This window comes from Poecile atricapillus, chromosome 4 (assembly GCF_030490865.1).
Source record: "Poecile atricapillus isolate bPoeAtr1 chromosome 4, bPoeAtr1.hap1, whole genome shotgun sequence".
Classification (NCBI taxonomy): domain Eukaryota; kingdom Metazoa; phylum Chordata; class Aves; order Passeriformes; family Paridae; genus Poecile; species Poecile atricapillus.
This window is the reverse complement of record NC_081252.1, coordinates 73953410-73963345: the sequence shown is the minus strand read 5'-3', so window position 1 is coordinate 73963345 and position 9936 is coordinate 73953410. Positions and strand designations below refer to the sequence as shown.

The 9936-nt window shown below is 53.9% G+C and overlaps 1 protein-coding gene across 1 annotated transcript; it reads left to right on the top strand.

Annotated features, from left to right (window-relative positions):
• The first annotated feature begins 211 nt into the window (after positions 1–211).
• LOC131579015 (5-hydroxytryptamine receptor 7-like) lies at positions 212–9120 on the top strand. Its single transcript, XM_058838393.1, has 3 exons — positions 212–253; positions 1179–1726; positions 8346–9120. The coding sequence occupies exons 2-3, from the start codon at positions 1218–1220 to the stop codon at positions 9115–9117; spliced, it is 1281 nt and encodes a 426-aa protein (XP_058694376.1). The 5' UTR covers positions 212–253; positions 1179–1217; the 3' UTR covers positions 9118–9120.
• Positions 9121–9936: the final 816 nt, after the last annotated feature.

Sequence of the window (9936 nt, the reverse complement as noted above, 5' to 3'; positions counted from 1 at the left end):
AGATCCTCACACGCTCCCCGCTCCCTCCCATCGCTGCAGGATCCAGCCTGGACCCCCCGCCCCGCTCTTTGCTCCTCCCCGGGGCTCCGAGGGACCATCTGGGTCCCTGCCCGGCAGAGGCGAGGGGAGGGCGGTAGGAGGGACCGGCGAGGCGGGGAGGGGAGAAGGATGCTCCGGGGGTGGCTCTTTGCTTCCCCGCCTGCCCGGAGCTCGCAGGGGCTCGCCTGGAGGATGTCTCACCCCCTCGGCACAGGTAACTCCGGGACCCCCCCATGGCCGCGGCCGGGGGATGCTGAAAAGGGGAGGAAGGGGCCGCAATCCGGCTCGGATTGAAACAAAACTTCAAGGGGAAAATGGGGTTTGAAACAAAACAAACAACAACAACAACAACAACAAAAAAAAGAGGATGTAGGTTTGTGATGCATGATGCTCGGAGCACCCAGGGGTGAGTCCTGCCCTGAAGTTTCCTTGCGGATGGCCGGGAATTACTTGCAGGGGTGGAATCCCGGGGGTGGGAGCGCGGCCGCGGCTCTCCGAGCCTTTTCTGCTGTGCGTGGTGGTGATGCTGAGGCTCCGGGAACGAGCTGGGATGCCTGGGCTGTGCGTGGTACCCTGGGGTGCTGCGTGCCAGGGATCCGCTCCTGTGGCTACTGACAGCTCGCGTGTGGCCACTGCCTGCCAGGAGCAGGGATTTGCGGTCCCGGCTTTGAAGTTGGCGTGTGCCACGGGCAGGGGACGCGGCCGGCGGGGGCTGTGCCCGCACTGTGGCTCGTGTTGTCGCATCCGCTCCCGTATCCACAGAGGAGGCTCTGCGAGGGATTAAATGTATGGATGCAGAGGAGAAGTGCAACAGCAGCGGGCACAGCTCGGCAGGGAAACACGATCCACAATCCGTTCTCTCTCTCCTGGAAAAGCGCATGGATGGGCAGGGAGATGTTGCAGGCAGCCCGTGCTCCTTTCCCAAGTGGAGAGCGGCTTCCTCCAAGCATCCCCCGGCAAAATGCGTGTCCTTAAGGAGACTTGGGAAGCGGCTTCCTGCCGAGCACGTGAGATGCAGCCGCAGCTTTGGGGAGGCAAGACAGGGGTGGAGGAGGGTGGTGACGGTGGGGGAGAGGATGAGAGGATATTCGGTTTTCTTCGCCCTGCTTGTGACAAGATGTTCTGGTTTGTCACCGGAGGTGCCACTGCTGGGGGAGCGCTCGTGCCGAGCTCGGAGCATGCTGCTGAGGGCCAGCCCCAGGAGGTTTCTGGAGCAGCACCTTCTCCTGGTGGAGAGCGCAGAGCAGCAGCGGCCGGCTCGGGAACCGCTCCCCAATCCATTCATGACTGAGGAACCCCCCGCCCCAGCCGAGCCCGAGCTGCCGCCCTCCAACCTCACCAACGCCACGGACTGCGGCGAGGAGATCCTGCTCTATGGGGACACCGAGAAGGTCGTCATCGGGGCCGTGCTCTCCATCATCATCCTCATGACCATCGCCGGCAACGGGCTGGTCATCATCTCCGTGTGCATCGTCAAGAAGCTCCGGCAGCCCTCCAACTACCTGGTGGTGTCCCTGGCCGCCGCCGACCTGTCGGTGGCCTTCGCCGTCATGCCCTTTGTCACCATCACGGACCTGGTGGGGGGCGAGTGGCTCTTTGGGAAGGTGTTTTGCAACGTGTTCATCGCCATGGACGTGATGTGCTGCACCGCCTCCATCATGACCTTGTGCATCATCAGCGTGGACAGGTGAGGCAGGCCCGGGCTGTGCCCCGCGCTCAGGTGGGCTCTGGGTGTTTCGGGAGGTTGGGGGGCCTCTAGAATCGTGTTCCTGGTTGGATCAGTGCTCCTGGAGGTGTTTTTTCCAGCTGATGGGGGTTTTCTGTGGGAATTCAGTGCCTCATTCCCTTTGGAAGAGCTGGGCTCGGGGTGTTTTCTCAAGTAACTTCCCTAAGTTACTTCTTTAGTCTTCCCCCTTTTGGCAGCTGCTTCACATTGTTCTTGAGGAACAGCACCTGCTTTCTCCATGGAAGGTGCCTGGGCCATGAAACCACTCAAGAAATAACAATCAAAAAAAAGCAACCCAGATTCACTTTGGAAATCCAGGTTCCAGGGCTTCTGGAGCCAATCCTGTGGGATCCTCTGCTGCTCCCTGGACTCGTGCCTTGGCTAAGGATGTCAGCAGCTCCCCACACCCCATCCCAAGATCCCAAACCCCCTGGTTTAGCTCAGTGAGCACATTTGTGAGGATTTACTGGCTTCACCTCCCACACCTGGAGCCGGGAGGGAAGGGCTAAGCCTGCCTGGCAAAGTGGCCAGGCTTGGACAAGTCAGCACCTTGGTGGCTCTAATTTTAGCAGCTGCGTCATCGGGGCCATGGCGCTGACGAGCCGGTGGCCGGGGCTGACGTGTGCTGGCATCTCGGGGGGTCGCTTTGGGCTGAGCTGGCACTGCTGGGCTGGGCTGCTTCAGGAGCAGCAGCTCAGGGGAGGGACACATCCCACAGCTGAGATGTGCCCTTTCAGCTGTGCCACCTCCCCGGTCACCTCGGCAGGTGTGACAGCGGGTGACAAAGCAGAAAGGACAGGGAAAATCTGCTGCTGCTTGACATCCCCCCCAGGGCACGCCAGCAGCGAGTCCTGCTCCGAAACCTCCATCCTCACCAGCCACTGCTCCCCTGGGAGCTGCAGATCCACAGCCCTGGGCAGCTCTGAGCTGCTGCTAGAGAGAAAAACCCCTGCCAGGCCACAGGCGAGGTTCAGCTCTTCTGCTGAACTTGCTTTATTTTAATAATTTTCCTGTCTGAAAAAAAAAAAAAAAAAAAAAAAAAAAAAAGCAGGCGTGCTCAGAGCTGGCAGGAGCCTGACTTGGTGAGAGGGAAGGGATGAAATGCAGGAATTAAATGTGTCAGTGCTTCCTCCAGTGGGTAAGGAGCAGGGAAGTGGCTACACACTAACCAGACTGGCTTTGCTTGAAAATTTCCTTCTTCTCCTTCTCCTTCTCCTTCTCCTTCTCCTTCTCCTTCTCCTTCTCCTTCTCCTTCTCCTTCTCCTTCTCCTTCTCCTTCTCCTTCTCCTTCTCCTTCTCCTTCTCCTTCTCCTTCTCCTTCTCCTTCTCCTTCTCCTTCTCCTTCTCCTTCTCCCCCTTCTCTTTTTCTGCTTTCTTTTGCCTTGCCTTGCCTCCACTTCCCTTTTACCCCTTTTCCCTCTTTCCCTTTTCTCTTTTTCCCTTTCCCCTTTCATTCTTCCTTGGCCAAGCATGTCAACAAGTCTCCCCACCCCATCCCAAATCCCCAAAAACTCAATACATGCAATCCTTTTCTTTTTCCTTTCCTTTTCTCCTTCTTCCCTTTCCTTCCTCTTCCCCTTCTCTTCCCATTTTCTTCCCTTCCTTTCCCAACCACCCAACTCCACCCCATCTCATTCCGATCCCTTTGAGCACGACTTTTCCAAACACACACACACAAACAGGAGAGATCTTTCCCCAGAAATCCTTGCCATGGATTCCACTCCTGCATCACGTCCCTCCCATCCAGTGTCACTGCTCCGGGGAGCAGATCCATATCCAAGGACACCGTGCAGGCAGATCCTGAGTTTGCTGTCACTTTGTCTTTCCTGGGAAGGAGAGAGGGAAAAGCTGTGTCCCAAGAGGTTGTCCAGGAGCCTGAATTTTCTGGCATGGGCTTGTCCCTCGTGTGTTGGCACAGGAACTGCACCATGATCAGTTTGCTCCCAGAACTTCCTCCTCCCCTCGCCACAGGTCTGATGGGGAAGCTGAGTGGTTGCAGGGCAGTTGCCTGGAATGTTATTTCCAGCTGGGAAAGGAGAAAAACAGCAAGGACTGAGCAGAGGGAAGGGATAGGACTGTCCCCCAAGCTGTGCCCACCCGGCTCTGGGTGGGAGGAAGGACAACCTGCAAGTGCAGGGGGCTTGTGGGGTCAGTCCTGGAGCTTGAGGAGGGAATAGGAATTATTGGGATGTTCTTCCCGCTCAAGGATCCCCAGGAATGGGCTGGGAGCTGTGTGAATCATCCCAGGGCAGTGTCCCACATCCACCCAGCATCCTCAGGCAGTGCCTCCAGTGGAGGTGGACTGAGGATCCAGGATCATGCCTGGATCTCCACTTCAGCCCTGAGCCTGGGATGGGCAGGATTCTTGGTTTGACTCTTGATGGGAACATCTCCAAAAGCACAATTCTCAATTTCTGTGCTGATACAACCACAAACCAAAAGCACGAGGAGAGCTGAGCTTGCAGAGCCCCTGAAAAACCTGCTCCAAAAAGAGATTAAATTGTTATCTCAGTGAGGCATCAACCCAAACCTCCCCCAGGGATAGGGACCAGCTCTTCCTCCCACCCTGTGAGGAAGAAGAGGAAAAGCCCTGGTGCTTCTCGGAAATAGAAATATTTCCTCTGGTTCTGTCCTGAATCCAACTTGGTCAGCACTGTCAGGCCCTCTCCTGCCAAGGAGGAAGCCCTGTTTTTATTGATGGCTGAAGTGTCCTCAATATTTTGCTTAGCTTAGATGGAAAAGCTACTTGGTTTGCCCAGGATGATGAGGACTATTAAAATGTAGGCTGCTGTTATTGATTATTAATGCCGAGCGCTTCCTAAAAGCCTCTCGATTGAAGCTGGTAGAACTAATCTTGTCTGAAGCGAGATTTGATTGATTTCCTTTGAAATCAGAAAAGAAAAATGCTGGAAACATCCATCTTCCTCTTATATTTTCCTTATGTAAAAGCCTGCCAATGTTGCAGATTTTTTAATGTCACAAACCAAAAACAAACCAACAAAAAAAAAAAATCCCCTCTTTTGGCTGCTCAGCTTTGATGAAACTCCATAAAAATGCCAAGGAACTGACAAAAGGAGCTCCCCAAAGCCCACACATAGCTTCTGGCATTCCTGGTGGAGAAAAAACTCTCCATCCATTTCTCAGGCAGCTCTACTGGGGCTCTCCCCTTTCCCTGGCAAGTATTTTCCACTCAAAATCAGATTATATTCTCCAAATCGGGGTCACCCTCAGTAAAAGGATGCCTCCCAAAAGTCAGTGGGATGAAAACCGCACAGCGTTTTCCTGGATTGCCGTTCCCATGTCCTTCATCAAATGTTTCCGAGGCTGGGTAGATCCCTGCTCTGTCTGGGATGGATCCCTGAGATGCTCCACCAGCTCTGACTTAGGGCTTGGGCAGGTGTAGCAGCCTCCAGCTGCCTTTTGTTTCCTCCTCTCCTTCAGCAGGATGGGGCAGGAATGGCATCAGCTTGGAAATCAGGGAAGGAGCTTATTTTGGCTGCAGAGGAGGCAGAGAATTGTGGTAAAACTGTGGGGTCAAGGAAACCCTAATTCTGGGCTCATTTGTCCTCCTGTGTGAGTGGGGATTCACCTTTTCCCGGTTCACCAGCTGCAGGATGGAGAAAGGGGCACCTCAGAGAGGTTTGGGTTGTTTTCATTATTCAATCCCTGGGATAATGATCCAACAATTGAAGGGGGCCTGCAGGGAAGCCAGAGAGGGACTTTTCATCAGGAAATGTAAGGACAGGACAAGGACAGGATTAGATGGGATATCGAGAAGGAATTGTGAGGGTGGGGTGCCCAGAGAAGCTGTGGCTGCCCCTGGATCCCTGGAAGTGCCCAAGGCCAGGCTGGATGGGGCTTGGAGCACCCTGGGCTATGGGAGGTGTCCCTGCCCCGGGGGTGGAACAGGATGGGATTTAAAGTCCCTCCCAACCCATTCCACGCTTCCCGTTGAGTGTAGAACAAACACTCTGAATTGCCTCATCCTTGGGGTCTGCTGGTCCAGCCCAGCCTGGGGCAGATCTCCCACCCCACAGCCAAGGGGCTGGGATCTGCAAGATCAGGAATTTGTTGCACCTGGGATGAGTGGCTGCACCATCAGCTCAGCACGGGGTGAGGGGGGAGCCCTGCAAATCCACACCGAGTGCGTAAATCCTGGGAATTGCCTTTTTTTATCTGATTACCCCTAAACCTGATTAGCAGCACAACACACACACACACAGAGCAAAACTAAAAAAAAAAATATTCAAAGGGAGAGAATTCCACTGGAATTCCACCGCCTGTCAGTGCCACCTCGCCTCCTGCAAACGCTGCCCTATTTTGAGGGCTTCCTGCTCGCTTCAAAATTATTACAAAGACCTCAAAACGGCCCCGTTTCCTCCAGCAGCGGCTGCACGAGGCACCCGCGGATGAAATGTGTCAGCTTTGCCTGCTCGTTAAACCTCGTCACCCAGCCTTTTCCTCGGCTAGCGCAGAAATTCCTTGAAGTTTCAGCAAATCCCAGGTGGATCGGCTCCCAGAGAAACCCGGTGACAGCATAAGAGGGGATGGCACCCGGTGGAAATGGATAATCTTGAAGATTCCATCCAACCCAAACCAACCTGGAATTCTCTGAACATTGATGGTCACGGAGAGTTCTGGTTGGTTCTTGTGACTAAGGCCAGCTCAAAAGCTGCAGAGGAATAAGAATTTCGAAAGAATGCAGAGGAAAATAAGGAAAGAACAACCCAATGAATGAATTCAAAACCATTTTTATCAGGAAGGCAGGGGAGAAGACTTAGTCTCTCGATTTAGCAGTCAGGAGGGGAGGAGAAATCAAATTTTTTTAATATACTTTATTTCCATCTTCTAATCTGGGGGCACGATTTGGAAAAGCAAAATAACCAGGCAAGAGAAAATCTCCTAACACAGTGAGGCTGTCAGAAAAAAAATTGCTACAGCAGAGGTAAAATTCTCCACAGATATTTTCTCTTTTTTGCTCAGCTTTCAGCAGAAAGTACTCACAGAGCTGCTGTTCTCACTGCCCCTCTGGAGTGGCACCGTTTATCCAAGAACAATTAAGAGGTGATGTGTTCCTGCCTAAAAAATTCCTGGCAGCAGGAGACTGGAATCAAAAAGGCTGTAACAGAACAGAAATCCATATGAGTGGCTCGAGGTTTTTGCTGGATTGATTGGAGCTGAATAGCAGGCAGATGTTTTCCAGGGGGAATGCTGGCTGACAGCAGCCAACACCCCCCCTGATTTATTGCTTTACAATTCTAATTTACCAACAGTTGACACAATTTCTTTATCACACAAACCCCTCCAATAAAAGACAGGATGGTTCACGTTTACACCCCGTGGCACAACGAGGAGCTGATGGAGGGTGCAGCCTCCAGCTCCTTTCAGGTAAAATAAAAGGTAACTCCTAACCCCAGGGGTCAGGATTGGGGGATCTGTGGGTCACCAGGTGTTCTGGGGATTTCTTATTCCAAACTCCACTCATTTTCCTCTTGAGGGAGAGCTGGACTCCATCACTTCAGCAGCTACTGGCTGTGCAAGCGAGCAGATGGCTCCAGCTGCTTGGGTCATTCCTATTTGAGTTTCCAGAGGTCAGCAGCTTTCAGGGAGTTGTGCAGAGCCAGAAGGTCCCTCCTGAACCTCCTTTGCTCCAGGTTGAGCCCCTTTCCCATCTCCCTCAGCCTCTCCTGCTGCTCCAGACCCTTCCCCAGCTCTGTTTCCTTCCCTGGACTCTCTCCAGACCCTCAATGGTTTTCTTGTTGTGAGGGGCCCAAAAACTGCCCCAAAACAGCATTGTCCACTCTCCAGCTTTGCTTCCAGGGCTCACCCAGACACATCTTTAAGTCTTCCCAAAGCCAAGATTATTTCTTGGTCTCCCAAGGCCATCTTAGCTCCAGGTTATATTTCTTCACCAACAAATAAGAGGAGGCTGTTGTGCTTCCCACTTCCCATTAAACACTGCTAGGAGTTATTCCTTTCATCTGGGATCAGTCCTGTGGCACATCACCCTGAGCATCACCCATCCCTCTCCTGGGTGTCCCCTTGGCATGGGCAGCACTCTGGAGTGAGTTATGTGCCATGTCTGGAAGCTGTTGCGTGTTCTCTGTACAGAATAGTTCTGGTGGGAAAACAAAACTCTTAAAGCATTTTTTATTCCTGAAAACGAAGCTTTTTAAAGCTTTTTTTATTCCCCAGGAGACCATGCAGAGTTTGGAGTGTACTCAGCAGTTCAGTGACAGCTCGTGCTATGGGCTCCCCATCCCTGGAAGTGTTCAAGGCTGGGCTGGATGGGGCTTGGAGCAACCTGGGATGGTGGAAGGTGTCCCTGCCCATGGCAGGGGGCTGGAATGGGATGGGCTTTAAGGCCTTTCCAACCCAGACCATTCTGTGATTCCACGCATGGGGTGATCACAAGAAAGTGGGGAATAAACTGGGGTGTTTCACCAAGAGCTCACATGCCTGGGGAGATTTTCATTTGGTGAATCAATTTCTTGTCCCCTCTGAGGGCCAAAACTCTCCCAGAGCTGATTAGGAGTGAAAGCCACCCGACAGCACCCCTGACAACTCCTCCTTCCCGCAGGTACCTGGGCATCACGCGGCCGCTGACCTACCCCGTGAGGCAGAACGGGAAACTGATGGCCAAGATGGTCTTCATCGTGTGGCTCCTGTCGGCCTCCATCACCCTCCCTCCGCTGTTCGGCTGGGCCCAGAACGTGACGGTGGAGCGGGTGTGCCTCATCAGCCAGGACTTCGGCTACACCGTGTACTCCACGGGCGTGGCCTTCTACATCCCCATGGCCGTCATGCTGGTGATGTACAGCCGCATCTACAAGGCGGCCAAGGTCAGCGCCGAGAAGCACCGCTTCATGAACTTCCCCAAGCACTACGAGGAGGAGGGCGTCTACTGCCTCGAGGCCTCCAGCCGCGCCCACCACAGCTCCCGGCGCACCAAAGCCGTGGAGGAATGCGCCACGCTCTCCAAGCTGCTCCGGCAAGACCGCAAGAACATTTCCATCTTCAAGCGGGAGCAGAAAGCCGCCAGGACCCTCGGCATCATTGTGGGGGCCTTCACGTTTTGCTGGCTGCCCTTCTTCCTGATGTCCACGGCGCGGCCGTTCATCTGCGGCATCCGCTGCAGCTGCATGCCCCTGAGGCTGGAGAGGACTCTGCTCTGGCTGGGCTACACCAACTCCCTCATCAACCCCCTCATCTACGCCTTCTTCAACCGGGATTTGAGGACTACTTTCTGGAACCTGCTGCGCTGCAGGTACAGGAACATCAACAGGAGGCTCTCGGCCGCCAGCATGCACGAGGCCCTGAAGGCCACGGAGAGGCACGAGTGTATCCTGTAGTGCCTGACCCACCGGCTCCTGCCTCTCCATGCCGGGTTCCTCTCTTCCCTGGCCTCCCAGGGGCTGGCAGGAGCCGCCCAGCCCCGCCAGACATTGCCACTGAGAGTGACGGCCCTTCCCCTCGCCCCGTGAGGAGCCGCGGTTTTCCTCACCCTGGGAACAAGTGGAGGGAACTTTGGGAACAGCCCTTCCTTCTCACTCTGTCCCAGCTGGGAGCAAGACCTGGGGTGTTCAAGGTCTACCAACGACTGTGGGCAAGTCACACCACCTTTCTGTGCCTCAGTTTACCCATCTGTTATTAAAATTAAAAAAAAAAAAAAAAAAAAAAGGGAAAAGAAACCCTCCCAGCAAACCAACCAAACGAAAAGAAACCCCTTGAAACTTGATAAGACTGTAGCTCTCCACCTTTAAAAAGGGCTCTAAGGTCTGTGGAGGGCACACAAAATCCCGTGTAAAGACAACACTGGCTGCACTTCTCTGTGGAATCTGACAGCAGCTCCGTTGTACACCCAAGCCCCCGTGCCATCCCAGCTTATCCGAACCCTTTTCCCCGATGTAATTGCATTTCACACCCCGAGCTCATGTCCAGGTTTTGCACGTCAGAGCAGAAATACCAATGACCCCGTTTCCCCCTACACTGTAGCACTGCAGTACTTGAAGGAGACGAATTTGCAGGATGAAACACAAACGAACACGGAGTTTCCTTTATGGTTGGATAGGGAAGTTTGACGCCTCCTCCTCATCGGGGCAATGATCAGAGAGCGAAGCCAGTTGTGTTTATTGGGTTGTACTGTAATTCATTCCCAGACAAGTGACGTG